Genomic DNA, 18,163 nt, shown 5'->3' on the forward strand with positions numbered 1-18,163 from the left:
TGGTAGTCTGTGTAGAGGTATTACGGTACCTGGTCATGCTGGAACACCATTGGTAGATATTGTATGTTTTCCTATTGGTCAAGCTGTATGGTAGCTCTGCCCTGCAAGGCGGGGTATAAGAGCCTGTGCCGCCCCAGCAGCCTCCTTTCTGTACCTGAGCTGCTGGGGGAAACATCTAGCTTATTAAAGCCTTCAGTTGGACTACAATCTCGCTTTAGTGGTCATTGATCGTGCATCAAGTTGCATATTAACTACCCACTAAATGCACCATAGAATGCAAAGTCCAGTAATTAATTGCACAAGCACTTTTTTAAGTTCTGTGATTATCAATGTAATACCAATTAACCATTTGGCCGAATCTAAAGTGTGGATTCTCATCCCTTGTTAATAAATTGCTGGAGATTGTTTTAAAATCAAATTTTAAATGTCTACATTTCTTCTCACTATCTCCTTTCTCTCTCAGTCCAATCTTTTCTCTTTATTTCTCCTTCTCGTCCTAATTTAAATCTAGTTCATCCATCTTCCATATTGTTATTCTCTCGATGCTTAAATCTCTTTGCTATGGGGACTTTGGCCTCGCCATTTACTGAGATCCCAGATGCCCCATTGCTCCTATGGCATCATGATCAACTCTCACGTCAAACAACACAAAAATATTTCAAGCTGAATGGCGCAGGAAATATCCAATTAAAGATTATGAAGTTCATGAAACTCTGCAATATATCTTCCCTAACATAGCTCAAATCATAAAATGAGTGGTATGGCAGATTTGTTTTAGATGCTCCATGCATTTATGCCACCCCAATAAATAACTTATTTTAAATATATCAACATTTCCTAGATAGCATGTTATCTGAAATTATCAAAGATGTCACCTGATCACTGATGCCAGTAATTTAAGGATCACACTCTAATCATATCGGAGGAAGAAAATAGCCATAGCCATAAACACGATCACTAAAGATCTAACTTAGATGTGTAGTAGCAAGAGCTGAGTGTTGCATATCACCATAGTTTTACATTCTGTTCATTATGGGTAGGTTTGAGAAATGTAATGTAAAGCTATCCCAAGTAAATAATTTAAAGCTATGAAATTGTCAATTGCTTTGTCCTTGACTCTAGTCACTACCTCATAGTATTGAAGTAATGGAATTCGATGAATTTGCATTCCATTCAGCATACAGCATCAAAGTAAGAACATTTTAATTGAATTGAATAATGTAAAATGGGAGGATGATTAGTGAGACATTAAAGCAATCTGTCCATTTTCCAATTTAACACATTGTTTGAAACCCCAGTTAGTATGTCAATACTTGGTAATTATGAATTGTATTTATTCCATCTTTTGAGCAGTGCTCATCTTTGGGTAAGTATAGCTGTATTAATTAATCAATTGCCCAATAGGAGAGCTGGCAGTCATCATGTATTAATGTATGTCATGGCTTCTTCTGAATTAGTTATTCCAACAAATCCTTTTATTTTATAAAAAAAAAGAGGGGTCTATTTGGGAAAATGTAACTTTGAAATAATATAAAAGAAGTAAATCATAGAATTTACAGTGCAGAAGGAGGCCATTCAGCCCAAAGGAAAAGGACTGTTGATTTTGTTCTCATTTAGTAGCGAAGTCTGCATGTTCTCCCCGTGTCTGCGTGGGTTTCCTCCTGGTGCTCTGGTTTCCTCCCACAGTCTTCAAGATGTGCAAATTAGGTGGATTGGCCATGCTAAATTGCCCTTGGTGTCCATAAGACACGGGAGCAGAATTAGGCCACTTGGCCCATCGAGTCTGCTCCACCATTCAATCATGGCTGATATTTTCTCATCCCCATTCTCCTGCCTTCTCCCCATAACTCCTGATCCCCTTATTAATTGAGAACCTATTCCTTCAAGCGGCTATTGGATAGGTACATGGATTACGGTAGAATGCTGGGGTGGAGATTAATTTGTTCTTAATCTAGGACATAATTTAGGCACAACATCATGGGCCGAAGGACCTGTTCTGTGCTGTATTTTCTATGTTCTATGTTCTATCTCTGTCTTAAAGACACTCAGTGATTTGGCCTCCACAGCCTGCTGCAGCAAAGAGTTCCACAGATTCACCAGTCTAGCTGAAGCAATCCCTCCTCAGCTCTGTTTCAAAGGATCATCCCTTTAGTCTGAGATGGTGTCCTCTGATTCTAGTTTTTCCTATAAGTGGAAATATCCTCTCCATGTCCACTCTATCCAGGCCTCGCAGTATCCTGTAAGTTTCAATAAGATCCCCCCCTCATCCTTCTGAACTCTAACGAGTACAGACCCAGAGTCCTTAACCGTTCCTCATACGACAAGTTCTTCATTCCAGGGATCATTCTTGTGAACCTCCTCTGGACCCTTTCCAAGGCCAGCACATCCTTCCTTAGATATGGGGCCCAAAACTGCTCATAGTATTCCAAATGGGGTCTGACCAGAGCCTTATACAGCCTCAGAATTACATCCCTGGTCTTGTATTCTAGCCCTCTTGACATGAATGCTAACATTGCATTTGCCTTCTTAACTGCCGACTGAACCTGCACGTTAACCTTAAGAGAATCGTGAACAAGGACTCCCAAGTCCCTTTGTGCTTCTGATTTCCTAAGCATTTCCCCATTTAGAAAATAGTCTATGCCTAAATTCCTCGTTCCAAAGTGCATAACCTCACACTTTTCCACATTGTATTTCATTTGCTACTTCACTGCCCACTCTCCTAGCTTGTCCAAATCCTTCTGCAGCCCCCTTGCTTCCTCAATACTACCTGTCCCTCCACAGATCTTTGTATCATCTGCAAACTTAGCAACAGTGCCTGCAGTTCCTTCTTCCAGATCATTAATGTATATTGTAAAACGTTGTGTCCAAAAATGCTGGGTGGGGTTACGGGGATAGGGTGGAGGTGTGGGCTTAAGTAGGGTGCTCTTTCCAATGGCCTCCTTCTGCACTGTAAATTCTATGAAATACTGAGGATTTTCACATGACCAAATTTGTTGCATCAGCTCAAATATAATTTTTAAAATGGGATCGGATACATATTTAAATATTTTCAGGGTTCTGGGGATGGAGCAGCTGAGAGGTTGGGGTTTGGTGGGAATAAGTCTTCCAATAAATTGAAATAGCACCTTGGATCGATTGGTTGTCTTGTGTGCTGTAAGAATCTGTGATTCCTTTCTATTATAATCATGGCTCTCATCCTGCATTCCAGGAATTCTCTGGTTCTATATGTTATAACAATTACATTAAAAGTGAGGAGATCTGCAGTGGGTTATTTTTTGGAAATAAATCACTACTTTAATTTTGGAAATCTAATAACATTTGAAGATCCGAAAAGTCCATTTAGCGTTTAAATTTTAACCTATGCAGTGGTCGGGTGGTAGTATCTGTTGTTTTGTGCTAGGTGTAGGGCATGTTTGCCAACTTGGCTGAGCCCTGAGTTTGGAGTGCCAATTGGAGCTCAGGCAATTTAGCATTGAGGACGAAGGGAAGTTGGCACGCAAGTCGGACTGCACATTCTAATCCATTAGGTGCAAAACATTTTGCATACGTTTCATCCTTTCATCACCTTCCCAACCTACCTTCTCTTCCTGCTTGACATTAGCTATTTTCCTTGTTAAATGACCTGAGTTGCTTGCCTTTTGTGTGAGGGATGTAATGCAAGTGCAGCTGTTGTGCAAACCATCTGCTCAGTCTGTTGACCAGGGCTTGTCGCGCAGCGAGAGTAGATGTGAAGGTCATTGTGCAGAGTGAGGAGTGGAAGGAGAGGAAATACTGGAAAGGTATCATATATTGAATTTAATTTTTTATTATATTTGAATTTTTATTATGCATTTAAATGAATTTTATATTAAATTCCAGCCATTAAATCTCAGTTTAATGACTTGCCCTGTAATTCTTTATAAGAAGGCAGGATTGGGTGGGGGAAGGTGATTTTAAGTTTTAAAGCAGTCACGATGTATGCCAATATTAACATATAGTATCCCCTGTACAAAGAGCACTGCAAGCATGAACTTGTTGACACTTATTATTGGATGCATTTGTGGGCTGTTTGCCACTTATGTCCCTGAAAAATGGGTGGTTGGCAGTTGAATATCAGGGGTGGGGGCACCATGGTGAGTTATTAGCGTAATTGGACATGCCCACTGCCTATCGCTCCATGTTTTTGCTGCTTACTCCTGCAAACCTGTTATAGAATCATTTTGGAGTTGAAAAATGAAAGAAAATGATGCCAGGGCAATTCTCCATCTACCATAAATACAGCAGGAAAGTTGGATTATGTGAAATATATTGAATCATTTTTTTTCAATGTTACAACCAATTTATGGTATTGCAAAGTTATAATTTTACTTCACAGAAATAAATAAATCAGCAGATAACAGGACAATTCTCCTTAAAAAAAAAAGAAATGACCACGTGCATTTCGGGCAGGAAAACCAGTGATGATCCCGCCAGCTGTTCCAGTGCGATTCTGATCATAATCCACCCACTTAGTCATTTTCTTGGAGCTTGGGGCGATTCTCATGGGTTTAGTTTCAAACATTGGCAACACCCTCAACCTTTGACCCTGGAGGGGCAGCTTCTCTCCCCTCTGACCCCCCACCCCCATATCACTTAATTGCCTGGGTTGCCCCCACCCCACCTTTCATGGCCATGGCCCCTCTCAGGCTCTGCATGTTGGCTGTGCCAACGTGGCACTGCCTGGTTGGCAGTGCCAGGGTGCCTGTCCCTCACCGTCTGGGGGCCCCCATTGCCTCTGAGCACCCCCAGCACGGGTTTTTGGAAACCAGTCATGATTCTCACGGGCTGTGCTGGTGGCGGGGGGGGGGGGGGGGGGGGTGAATCCCGGAAGCTGGGAGACTCCTGCTTCGAACAGGCTGAGCGTATTTAAACCCGTTTGAAGACTCATTGAACATGAGAGTCTGGTTGACGTCTTGCGAGGGAGTGAACCAGATGGTGCCGCCGGCCGGGTGCATCGTGCTCGCTGTTCGGTACCTGGCACGAACCCTGTTTAGGTGCTCTCCCGCTATTCTCTGGGCATATCGGGAGGTGCGCCAGGCACAATTGGAGGAGTAGGGGAAGGATCCCACCCAAAATATTTGTTGTGCAAATTAAATCCCTTTATTTTTTTTCACAAAACAATTTCTGGCGGTCTTGCAGTTTGCTTCCCATGGTTGGAGTTTTTAATTCCCTTTCTCTTATTTGTTCTGCATTCCTTCATTCATACAGATAAAGCAGAGCTGCCAAATACAGCCAATGTAGAAGTTGAAGTGACACCTCCAAAGGATCCTCCCACAACAGTGCAGAACGGAAGCCTGCCCAATGGAGCAGAGGTTACAGCAGGGCAGGTATGTGTTGTGTGTGGAAACATTTGGGGTTTCTAGAAAGGTAGAAGTTGAGAGTCTGTGCACCAGCACAAAGCAAGGTTGATATTTGAACAGAAACCACAGGGGTGGGAGAGAGCGGGTCGAACACTACTTAAAAAAAACAATTTTTTAAAAAACAGTAATTGGTAAGCAAGAGCTCTGTTTGGAAACAATTTCTCTATAACAACACAGACATAGCCTGGGACTTTTCAGCTGTTTCTGTGGCGGGATCGTCAGGTCCTGTTGACAGTGACCCCTCAGCGATGGAGGGTGTGGACCATGGGACACCCCGTTGACAGTGGCGGGCCTGGAAGGCCCCACCACGGACCAACGGCGGGCCCCCCACTAAACACACCACGAGGAGGGTCGGTAAATCCCACCCACCATGTACGAATACAACTGATTAAAAAAACGAGTCAGCCTCAGTTGCAATGCATAAGTGAAGGTTTTCTAATGTCTGTTTTTTGTGAGTATGCTGCTGTTCTCTGGTGATTGAAACACATTTTCAAGAATTAGATCTTTTGCTAATGCCCAATAGGGTATGTTTTATAATAATGGAAAAAAGCCATTTATTGAATCCAGTACTTTTTCTGGTAATGTCAAATACTGCTGATGTGGAATAGCGATCATATTTGCCAGAGCACAGGCTAGGCTTCCGATGATCAGGATAATTATTCTTTGGAATTACAAAAACAGTTATTTAGTCCAATATTTGCAGGTGTTGCAGCATCTATATTGGCAAGATGCCTAACTTCACCCGCATAGGTGCAACCTCCTGAATACAGAGGCGACTTGACAAAGATAAATAAGGCTCTTGTAACTTTCCCCTTTGAAGACAATCCTACAGCCCACTTCATCGCGACAGGGTGAATTGTACTAGGGCTTGTTGAAAGCTGGTACAAAAATAACTTCATTATTAATACCAAAAATGGCCTGATAATTTGTGACACCTTGCTTGTCATTGGGGTTGCCTCAGCAACTGATTGAGTTTTGTGGGAATTGCAAGCTATTACAGCCTTAATGATATATTTATTTAGATTACCTTAGCTTTTATCACTGAAGAAAAGCCATTTGGAAAAATGATGAAGCATTAGATTTTGCCATTTTAAAAATATTTATTATTTCCCTTTGTCGAATGAGTCTATTATCTGCAATAGTTTTGGCATCCCTTGCTGAGTAAACCAGTCACTTGCAGCACTTGTTATGTAGGCAGACAGGGCAAACAATTTTTATATAGTGCAGGTCGCACAAACAGAAATTAAACAAATGACCAAGTGATCCGTTTTTAGTGGTATTTGAGAGCGAAATACTGTCCAGGTTAATAGAACTGCAACTTTTCTTTGAATAGAGTTGCTGAATTTAAACTTTTTAATGGGGTCTCGTTGTAACACCTTATGAAAGGCTACACTGGAGAACTCCCTCAGTACTGCTTTGAAGTAGCAGTCTAAATGCCAGTCAATGATATAGAGCTGAAGTTTTAGGATGGCAGGGGCTCGCATCAGAGAGTCGGAGGGGTGACTCTGACTGGACTGGTGCCATTTTACACTAATGGGCATTGATTGGCAGCAGGCAAATCTTCTGTCCTTACTTGGATGGAAGTCCCACCTTGTAGAGCTGCCAGCCAATAGGATTGATCAACAGTTCTCCAGTCACTTCAGGCAGGCCGCTGCAGTGGCTGGAAGATGCACTGTAGCAATGTGCCCCGGACGAGATGTCAGGGCATAGAGGACAGGTAAGTTGCAGGGGTCTCGAGATGGGGGAGGGGACTCGTGGGGGGGGGGGGGGGGGTTGTCAGAAGTGGGGCAATTGGGGTATCAGCAGATAACCTGTGGTTGGGGGGGGCTGGAATGTCCAGTGGTGTCCTGCCATTGAGGGGAGTGTTGCCCCTTGTCAAGGGGACTTCTGATAAGTGCCGAAGTTGAGAATTATAAATGTTTCTATTCCCCCCCTTGAACTATCCGTCATCCACCAGCCACAAAATTGGGGATGGGTGGGAAAAGGCCCTTATGGCCCTGACCACCCCACCATAAAACTGCTTCCAGATCAGGTCTCATAATCTGCCAAGGTGGGAGTGTAAAATTTAGGCCATAATGTTTCCAAATGCGTTAAATCATTAAACATTGCAAATCCAAGAGTGAGCCCAAACTTGCCAGCATTTTTTTAGAATTCATTTCTTCGATAATGTATAATTCAGGTCAGAATATTTTTTATTCATTCTTCGGTATGACCAAGTTCAGCATTTATCACACGTTCTTGGGTGTCTTTTGAGCTGCTACCTGTACTGCTGCAGTGCAGGGATAAGGGGTCCAGGATTTTCACCCATCTATGATAAAAGTCAGGATGGTGGGTGACTTGGAGGAAAAGTTGGGTGTGATTGTATTCCCGTGCGCCTATTGTCCTTGATCTTCATCAGGTTGAAGTCCTGGGTTTCAGAAGTTGGGTGTGTTGCTGCGGTGCATCTTGTAGATGGTACACACTTCTTCAGCTATCACTCGCTCATGAGCATGATTGTCCACCTAAAATCTCCATGTCATTGGTTATGGGTTTTGTGGGCTATTGTGTGGCTGATGAGCCCAATCCTAGAGCCACCTTGGCAGGTCTTTCTGGGAGGTGGGATTGATCCACAGACTCGATCGCTGGTATTCCTTTCTCAGGCTCCATTTCCGAACCTCCCCTTGCCATCGGGTGTTCCCAAAGAATTGTGTCCCTTCAATCAGGAGGTTCCGCCAAGTAGGTCACATCTGAGCAAGGGTTTCCCAGGCGTTGACATCTATGTTGTATTTCTTGAGGTTGGCCTTCAATGTGTCTTTGAAGTGCTGCCATTTGTCCTCGTGTTTGCTAGTCTTCCTTGAGCTGAGTGAAGAAGATTTGCTTCGGCAGTCCTTCAAGGACACTGATGTTAAAATGCCTGTCTTCCCAGAATCCATCTCGGACAGCATTGCTGGTATCTGTCCAGTTCTTGAGGTGGTGTCTGTACGTAGTCCAGGTTTCTGAGCCATAGAGAAGAGTTGGGAGGACACCAACAGTTGGTGGACGGAGTCCAATCAAGAGTCATACTTCTATCCAAGATGCTGTTGACTTTCTTGTTGGAATTACATCCTACAAACTGCAGACGATTCCACCACACCCTGAACTTTTGTCTTGTAGATGGTGAGTTGGGAGTCATTCACTTCACAATACTCAGCCTTCTACTTGCATTTGTTGCCAAATGTTTGTGGATGGTCCAGTTAAGTTTCTAGTCAATGATAAACCCCGGATGGTAAAAGTGTGGATTTCAATTATATTAATTCCATTGAAAGTCAGAAGGTCGTGTTAAGGTTCTCTCTTGTGGGACATGGTCACTGCCTAGCATTTGTGTTGCGCAAATGTTATTTTCCACTTACCTGCCCAAGCCTGAATGTTGTCTAGGTTAGGTTGCATGCTGACACTGCCTACTTGCCTACTTCAGTACCTAGGGAGTTGTGGATGGAACTTAATGCTGGGAAAATCCCCAATTTTGACGTTATGATGGAGAAAATGGTATTGATGATGCAGCTGAGGATAGTAGAGCCTCCATTGCTGCTCTGAAGAACTCCTGAAGCAATGCCCTGGGCCTCCAACCACCACAACCATCTTCTATTGTTCGGAGTATGATTCCAACCACTATTTCCAATTTTATTAAGATTTCTTGATGGCACATTCGAATCTAAATGGTACCTTGATGTCAAGGGCTCTCGATCCCATCTCACTGAGAATTCTGCTCATTTAAAAAAAAAACATTTTATTAAGGCATTTGTGATTTTTACCCCCCCCCCCCCCCCCCCCCCCCCCCCAACCAACAACCATACCCAGCCAACATGGTTTACACACACACTTCCCCAGAATTCTGCTCTTTTAATGCGTATTTGCACCAAGGCTGTATGTGGTCTGGAGCCAAGTCATCCTGATAGACCTCAAACTGAGCATTGCTGTGTGATGACACTGTTGATAATTTCTTCCATCGTTTAACTGATGATGGAGAGTAGACAAAGAGAGCCACGATTGGCTGAATTGGATTAGTCCTGCTTTTAATGCACAGGACATACCTGGGCAATTTTCCATGTTGTGTAAGTTCCAGTGTTGTTGCTGTACCAGAGCAGCTAGACTAGAAGAAGAATTATAGAATCACTACAGTGCAGAAGGAGGCCATTCAGCCCATCCGACTTCCGACTGTACCAGAGCAGCTAGGCTAGAAGAAGAATTATAGAATCACTACAGTGCAGAAGGAGGCCATTCAGCCCATCCGACTTCCGACTGTACCAGAGCAGCGAGGCTAGAAGAAGAATTATAGAATCACTACAGTGCAGAAGGAGGCCATTCAGCCCATCCGACTTCACTGGCCCTCTGAAAGAGCATCCTACCTAGGCCCCTACCTATCTCCATAACCCAGAGACCCCACCTATCCTTTTGGAGACTAGGGGGCAATTTAGCATGGCCAATCCACCTAACCTGAAAATCTTTCGACTGTGGGAGGAAACCGGAGCACCCGGAGGAAACTCTCTCAGCACGAATAGAACGTACAAACTCCACACAGGCAGTGACCCAAGGCTGGAATTAAACCCTGGTCCCTGGAGCTGTCAGGCAGCAGCGCTAACCACTCCACCTAGCTAGAGCTGCTTGGTGAGGCGATGTCCGCACTGGAGATGGAAGATTTGCCTTGTCAGATGCAAATGAAATCCTCCAATGCCCCTACAGCAAATCTTAATCTTAGTTTGAGAGGCGTTTTGGGGGGCGGGGAAGAAGAGCGGCACTATCGGGGGGTAGGGAATTGTATAACACATTAAACACCCTCGAGCACAACCTGTATGACGCCTCTGTCACTTTTCATGCAGGCCGACTTCCAAACCCTTGACCCATCTCTCCAGGTATTTCCCCCTCCCCAGCACGCCGCATGTAGGTGATGGGTGTAAGCGAGCACTCATCGGACAGGCAGGGGTCAAACTATGGCATAGATTGAGGAGCACTGGCGCTCAGCTCTCTGCGGATTATCATCAACAGTGAACCACTGACAGGGCCAACACAGTCCCAGCTCCCTGGAGTGATGTGACACAGATCCTGGGGGCGGTGGGAAATGGGGATGTGGGGGTGGGTAAGGTTGCAATGACTGACCAAGCCACGGCCTAAGTGAAACTGATGAGGACGAGGGCCTCCCTTACCCTCCGGGCTTGCTGGACCCTCGCCGCTACCACGTCCTGCAGCCTTTGTCTGGTTCTGCGGTTCCCCCTTGCCTCATCCTCTGCTGGTCCAGTGCCACCTCCTAATCCTCCTTTTCCTCCTCCTCATTTTTGGGGATGGCCACATGTTCCTCATCACCAACCTCCAGCTTGTCACCCCGCTGCTTTGCGAGGTTGTGGAGGGCACAGCAGACCACCACAAATCAGGCAACCCTCCAGGTGGTGCACTGAAGTGCACCAGCGGAGCAGTCGAGGCATCGGAACCGCATCTTGGGGAGTCCGATACACCGCTCAATCACAGCACGGGTGGCAACATGGGCCACCGGGTCTCCGCCTCGGTCTCTGGCCTCCGTACTGGCTCCATTAGCCAGGTCTTCAGTGGGTACACCTTATGCCGCCCAACCTGGGGTAGTCCTTGAAGGGGCCGGGGATGACCAACTGCCCGGTATGTATGACACTTCCTGGGAAGCGCACACACATGATGTGGTGGTCACACACGATCCGTATGTTCAGGGAATGGAACCCCTTTCTGTTATCGTAGGGCAATCACAGATGGCCCGGTGACCTGGGCATCCGGGCGTTGGCGGAGAAACCTGCTGCCCGGGCATCCTGTTGGGCTTGGTCCATGTCAACGTTGATGTAGCTTTCCGCTCGGGTAAAAAAGGCACCTGTGGGCTGTGACCTGCAAGATGCCGCACAGGTCCCCGTTCGAGCCCTGGAATGGTCAGGGCTGCGGTGACCATGAAGGCCACCGGGAGTGGGTGCCCTCCTCCTCCATGTGCCAAATCCGCGAGGACATGGCACAGGTGCGGCACTGTCTCCTTGAGGCAGAACCTCCTGCAGCACGCGTTCAAAGGACCAGTGACTGCTGTACACCCTGGGACGTCGCAGTACTCCCCCTCTGGGTCCCTCCCTGGCCTGATGGGCGGCTGGGTCCTCGGGGTGAGAGTCGGGGTCCAGCTCGTAGGCTGCCACCTCAAGCACCTGCTGACACTGCTGATGCCGCAGTTTCCGGCGTCTGCCCGCCTGGGCTAGCAGCAACACCATTAGGGCAATTTCTGCTGACTCCAAAATCCTGCAATCGCGTTCAATATCTGTGAGACATTGGTAGAGGGTGTCAGACATACGAACAGTGGTGGCTCCCGCCTCGGCACCCTCCATTCCCCCATTAATTCCCCCCTCCCTCCCCGGTGCTGGTTCCCTCCCTATGGCACGCACACAACCTCCGGCTGTGGACATGTCCCTGGAGCTATGTCCCATCCCCTGGGTGCTGCGTATGTGGTGTTGCATCCCGCAGTGTTCAGGCACAGTGCCCAGGCATCTCGATCTGATTGAGATGCTAGGCAATGACTCCCACATGCTACGTGACCCGCCCACCCACAGGAATCCACTTGGGTTGTATGAAATGCTCACTTAACCATGATTGTCAATTCCCTATTCGCAATAGCCTTCAACGGCGCGGCCAGAGGCCTCGGCAGTCGGTGGGGTTATAGGTGCAGATGGGCAGGGACAAGGGTTGCCCTGGAATGGATACACATGATTCAGGGGTTGGCATGGCTGGCTGCCTCAATGCCTTGCCCCCACCCTCCCATGGCAGCCCACCCCTGTGGAGGGTCAACCCCGCCCCCTCCCATCAAAGCCGAGAGTTCCCCATCCCCCTGCCGAGCACTGGGCCGGGAAACCCAGCGCCCCCGGGCTCTTTGCCTGTGAACAAAGATGGCTACTCACCTCGGCTCCCACAGAGGCCCTTCTGCCAGGTTCACGTTTTTAAAAGGAGTACTAATCAGTGCCAGCGTGAGCACTTGCTGGGAGGCCAACGAATCACAGGAGGCCGTTGGATATGGGGGGCTCTCATATGTATGGAAATAGGACTTAAGTGGCGATGATTGGTTTTTCGTCATGCTATCTATGCCAAGATCCCAATTTCACCTACGGGAGTGGCCGGTTGCATCGCAAACTTTGGCGCCTGGCGCGGTTCTCGTTTTCTGCCTCTCCCGTTATTCACCGGCCTTGTTTCGCCCGAGCGAATGCCCATGATCTACTAAGATCCCCAGCAGGATCTACCACACCAATTTAATTTCAACCACTGTCCATTGCCATTAGGAGTAAAATTTGGAAATTCTATTTTGTTAAAACAACTGCACCTTGAATGATGACAAGGATTTAACGGTGAAGAAGGTGAGGTTGGTGTAAAATACGCCATGTCATTTAGTGTTGGGTGGGACATGCCTGAACCAGATTTCAAGCCGGATATCAAGCTGCGAGGGAACAGAGCTCTCATGTCAAAAATGGGCATTTAAAAGGAAATATTATGGATACAATTGAATCAGACTTTACTTGCCCCTTAGATTTATTCAATTAGTACATGGGTGACCCGGCGTCAGAGCATTGGCAGCTTTTAAAGGGCGGCAATTATTATTTTGCTGCACTCAGCAGTTGTGCCGGTTTCACTGTCATTACCAGGAAGGAGTCGAGTCACAATTCTCCTGTCAGGGGGCATACTTGAGAGGAGCCCGAGGGTGATGGGCACCTGTGGGAAGGGTATCCCCATCAAGCTGGCAGCGCTCAGGTAGCATGGGCATCTTGCATTCTGGAGGAGGTTATACAAGTGAAGAGGAAAACCGGAGAGGGAGGGAGGATGGGGAAAAGGGGGCCAGACAGAAGCAGACTCCCCTACACCTGCAGGGGAAGCCTCATGTTGGGTAGGGAGGGAGGGCGGTGGAGGCAGAAAACGGCAGAGGAGACCCCCAAGGAGCAACTAGTTAAGGTGTATGGACCACGGATAAGCTACATCCAGATGTCAGAGCGGCAAGGTTTCCAGAGACTACCTGGTGATGAAAGTGGTGAGCTTTGGTTATATTGGTGATCATCCAATACCAATGGCTCTTGGGGTCATTGTGGTCCTGTCATTCTATGCCTCTGGCTCATTTCAGGGGCCCATGTGTGGCATCTACCAATCAGCTTTACATCACTGCATCAGGTGGTGACAGCCACCTTCTTCAGGAGGTCCAGCCAGTACAACAACATCTAAGCTGATGTGGAGAGTCACAGGGGCAACAATCTTCCAGGTGCAAGATCTCAGACTCCATGCATATGACCATCAAGGCTTCACAGGCCAACCAGCAACTGGGAAGGATTCCACTCCCTCAAACTCATCTGTAACCACCACCAAGCAGACCCTACAAGTATGTGTTTGGTATCCTGGGAGCAATCACAGCGCTTACCTTCTCCAGTGGCCGTTGCTTTTGTTCCCATCCCCATCCTGGTTACTCATTGAAAAGATGGCTGCCGGCACCAGTGAGGATTCCAAGGGTTCAGACTGAGGAATGTTATAACACGAGCCATTACTGCAACCCGAGCCACCAGCGAGCAGGCCATAGGCCATTTCAAATTGAGATTCAGGTGCCAGGACCAATTGGTCCTTCAATACGCCTATCCAGAATCTCCCAGACAGTGGTGATATGCTGCGTTCCACCCAACCTGGCACTGCAGAGGGGGAGAACCTGGCTGCTGAAGACATGGAGCATGAGGCATCTTCAGAAGAAGAGGATGAGGAAGCTGATGAGGAGCCAGCACATCCTGTCAAATAAGGGCATCCTTGGAGGGAAGCAAGCTACACGACAAGGGAGACTCTGAAGGCACTTTATTCGCATGTCAATTGACCGTACCAGTTCAACCAACTAAAGCCACGTGCAGGCCTCCTTGTTCACTAGCACCTGTTGCCCTTACAAAGTGCAAATGAAGAGCGTGCATGCCCTGATCGTCCACAGCCATCCCTGGCTTGGCCCGTGCTACTCGCATTATTGAGTGGCCAGCAACACCTGCATTGAGACGTTCATAAGCCAAAGTAAACATTTATTACATTCAGCATTTACGCGCAGAGTATTATCATTGTTATGAGCACCCCTGAAGCCCAGTCTACTGTGTTTTCTTCAATTGCTCATGAATGCTCCTACATGGTGCTCCCCCTTTTGCTGTCAGCTGTGATCGAGGCAGGTTGCTGACCTTCCGTGGCCACCATTGTTCTTGACGCCCTTTAGCTGCCTGAGGCCAGGAAGGCCCCAACATGCTGTGGAGCATCATCACAGCAACTTGACGCACAGGTGTCACTGGCAGAGGGACTGAAGAGCCATTGTTCACATTGAGTGCCCAAGCCCAAAGGGGGAAAAAACCAGTTTGGACCTGTATTCTTATTGCCCTGATTAAGTGATGTTCCATTTTAAAGTATACAAGACCAGTTCAGACCATTATTTTTATTTCCCTGTTTTACTGGGTTTTTTTCTCATGCTTAGCGAGAAGAGCCCCCGGGTGAAGAGAGCAGCCACTCATCCTCCGTTGTAAGTTACACTTGTATCTCCCTGCTGACCTGAGATGGACGAGGGCCTGGTGGAGAATTCCGATACCTCATCCCCCTTTTGCCTTGTCACTGCTCACTGGAGCTGATGGACAAGATGATGAATGCAGATCTGTGCGCACCTCTGCCTCCACTGACTGTTGCCATTCTCTCACTGGAGGAGGCCATGGGGGGAGACGAGGCGAAGATTACAGCTCTCATGGCCTAGATGGACTCCTTTTCTGAGCCAGGGTGTGGATACCCTTTGAGAAGCTCTGGAAAGTATTGCTTCTCCTGCTGAGCATCCAGCGACTGCTGCCTTACTGATGACTCCAGGGGCACATCATCAGCTTGGGGCTCAGTAAGGGCCTGGCCTCTCACAACTGCCTGTGTCACAGTCTCCGACAGCTGGTTAGGCACATGTGTGGTTCTCCAATCAGGTTGTGTGCCTGAATCTAATTGCAAACAGTAACACACTTGCAATGTATGTGTCCACAGTGGTTGAGGATGTGGGGAAAATGGTGCTGCACCCTCTGAGGATCCCTCCTCTTCCTTCTATTTGGCCACGTGTCCCTCAAAGATGACTGCTCTCCATTTCCTGTGATTGATTTGTGAGAGAGAACAGGATGATCAGCACCTCCTTCCCCCTCCAGGCAGAAGCAGCCCACAGAGACGCCTGCATCATGCTTTGCCTGAATACTGAAGCGCACAACCATCCCTTGTGCTCACCCGAGGCTTCACCCATGCCCAGTTTGGAGATGATTCATCCTCCTGGTGATTGCAGATGGTGAGGAAGGAGTTCAGTGGAACGGCCGTCATGGTAACCTGCACTCCAGAGCCTCGTCCTCCATTGGGGTCAGGAGAGTGATGTGTGGAATCCAACTCTTGAGGAGGAGGGAAGGACAATCGTCCGGGCACTGTGGCACCATTCCATCCACCAATGCAGATACTTTCACTAGTCATTGACCCCCCCCCCCCCCCCCCCCGACTGGTTGGGTTCCTTGACTATTGACTTATGGGGGCCACTGGTTTCAGGTGGAAGGAAGGTAGCCTCAGGCAGAAGGAGTCTGATTGCTGGCTGAAGCAGTCTGGCTTCAGGCTGAAGAGGCAGAGTTGCTGGCTTCCTGCTGGCCACTATTTGATTGAGGGTTCAGGCGTTGGCAGCCGTTTAAAAATGTTGCCACATCAGATGATAACATGGTTACCTCCTCGAGGTCAGCAACTAAGCTGAGTGGTCAGTGACCCTATTAATTGCCCATCCAACACAAGATCATTCTGCAAACCGAGGGTTGGCGCAGGAGAGTCATTGGCACTCATTTCCAGCTCTACCTGTCCTTTCCAACTGTGGCCCAAAAAATCTGGCTTTGGCTTAAATGTTCCATATAATTTTCATGTAGCCATTTTAAGTGTAGCCCAGGAATCTGCAAGTATTTTTCTTCATGTTCACACAACTGAATTCAATAACCTTTGAACAAAACATAGAATCCCGACAGTGCAGAAGGAGGCCATTCGGCCCATCGAGTCTGCACCAACCCTTAAGAGCACCCTACCCATGTCCACTCACCCGTCCACCCCACCCTATCCCTGCAAACTAACCTGCACAACTCTGGACACTAAGGGGCAATTTATCGTGGCCAATCCACCTAACATGCACATCTTTGGATTTCAGGGAGGAAACCGGAGCACCCGGAGGAAACCCACGCACACACTGGGAGAAAGTGCAAACTCCACATAGACACAGTGAACCAAGGCTGGAATCTAACCCAGCTCCCTGGCATTGTGAGGTGGCAGAGCTAACCACTGTGGCACCGTGCTGCCCTTTGTTATTCCAATTCGAAGTTGCATTACGGGGCTTTGTGCTGGCAAGTGTTTCAGTCATTGGCAGTAGAGGACACTTCATCCAGTAGTGATGATTCCCAGTGGGTCACTGGGTACTGTGTAATTCCATTACTCAATCCAGCTTTTGATTTGATTTGATTTATTGTCACATGTACCGAAGTACAGTGAAAAGTATCTTTCTGCGGCCGAGGGAACGTACACAGTAGGTACATAGTAGACAAAAGAAATGGTACATCGACAAACAGTGATTGGTTACAGTGCGGAACAAGGGGACAAACAAAGCGAATACATGAGCAAGAGCAGCATAGGGCGTCGTGAGTAGTGTTCTTAGGGAACAGATCAGTCTGAGGGGGAGTCGTTGAGGAGTCTTGTAGCTGTGGGGAAGAAGCTGTTCCTATGTCTGGATGTGCGGGTCTTCAGACTTCTGCCTGATGGAAGGGTCTGGAAGAAGGCAATGCCTAGGTGGGAGGGGTCTCTGATAATGCTGTCTGCCGTCCTGAGGCAGTGGGAGGTGTATACAGAATCAATGTGAGGGTGGCAAGTTTGTGTGATGCGTTGGGCTGAGTTGACCACAGTCTGCAGTTTCTTACGATCTTGGACCGAGCAGTTGCCATACCAAACTGTGATGCAGCCGGATAGGATGCTCTCTATAGCACATCTGTAGAAGTTTGTGAGAGTCGATGCAGACATGCCAAATTTGCTTTCATTACAGTTTCATGACACTGTGGCATCACTACCTGTCAGGAGGCTTCACGCACTAGTCCGGTGTAACATGGTCTGCTTTGTGTTTGCGGCTTGGAAAATTCCTCTCATTGCTGCTCAATAACAGACTGGCCTGTTCACAAACAAGGGACACTCAAACTGACTTGTATAAGCACTGTTTGAAGCAACAGGCCAAAACATGGTGACCTAGAAATCCGTTTGTGCCACGTTTGATCTCTGTCTATGATCAAATAGGAATGAAGCCCCTTGGATTTTGGCTTTATTTGTCAGACCAGTGACCGGTGTTTCCAGGCAGCTATTTTGCAAAGAATGTTTGAATATGGGGTGGGCTAGATGTATGTAGGAGTCAGTGGGTGAGTACGCAAGTATGGAGGATGCTGGACAACCAAGTAAGTGGGGAGATCAGGAGATGGAAGCTAAATGTGTGGGGGGGGGGGGGGGTGGAGATTGACTGGATGGGGGGATAGTCAGCAGCCATCCATTTTTAATAAAACGTTCCCCCTCTATGGCCGTCTGTTTAAGCATTGCTGGTTAGGCTGCAGGTTCTGCCGGGTGCCTCTGGGATCGCCCAACTGGGTACTCTGATGGGCAGAACATTTCTCCCAAAATGTGTGTGAGCTGCCCACAATAAGGGATGCTTTGGCAACTATTTATGCTTCTAAAACGACTGCAGAATCATTGAATTTCCAGTTTGATTTTTCCATCTACTCAGG

At 47.5% G+C, this 18,163-nt stretch overlaps 1 protein-coding gene across 5 annotated transcripts in view; it reads left to right on the forward strand.

Annotated features, from left to right (window-relative positions):
• Positions 1 to 18,163, forward strand: part of slc24a2 (solute carrier family 24 member 2) — a 397,942-nt gene that overhangs the window by 306,797 nt on the left and 72,982 nt on the right. For all 5 annotated transcript variants that reach the window (XM_072516936.1, XM_072516938.1, XM_072516939.1 and 2 more), the window contains one exon: positions 5,227 to 5,345. In XM_072516936.1, the coding sequence (XP_072373037.1) occupies positions 5,227 to 5,345 (119 nt within the window). The remainder of the gene's footprint in view (positions 1 to 5,226; positions 5,346 to 18,163) is intronic.

Source organism: Scyliorhinus torazame, chromosome 9 (assembly GCF_047496885.1).
Source record: "Scyliorhinus torazame isolate Kashiwa2021f chromosome 9, sScyTor2.1, whole genome shotgun sequence".
Lineage (NCBI taxonomy): Eukaryota > Metazoa > Chordata > Chondrichthyes > Carcharhiniformes > Scyliorhinidae > Scyliorhinus > Scyliorhinus torazame.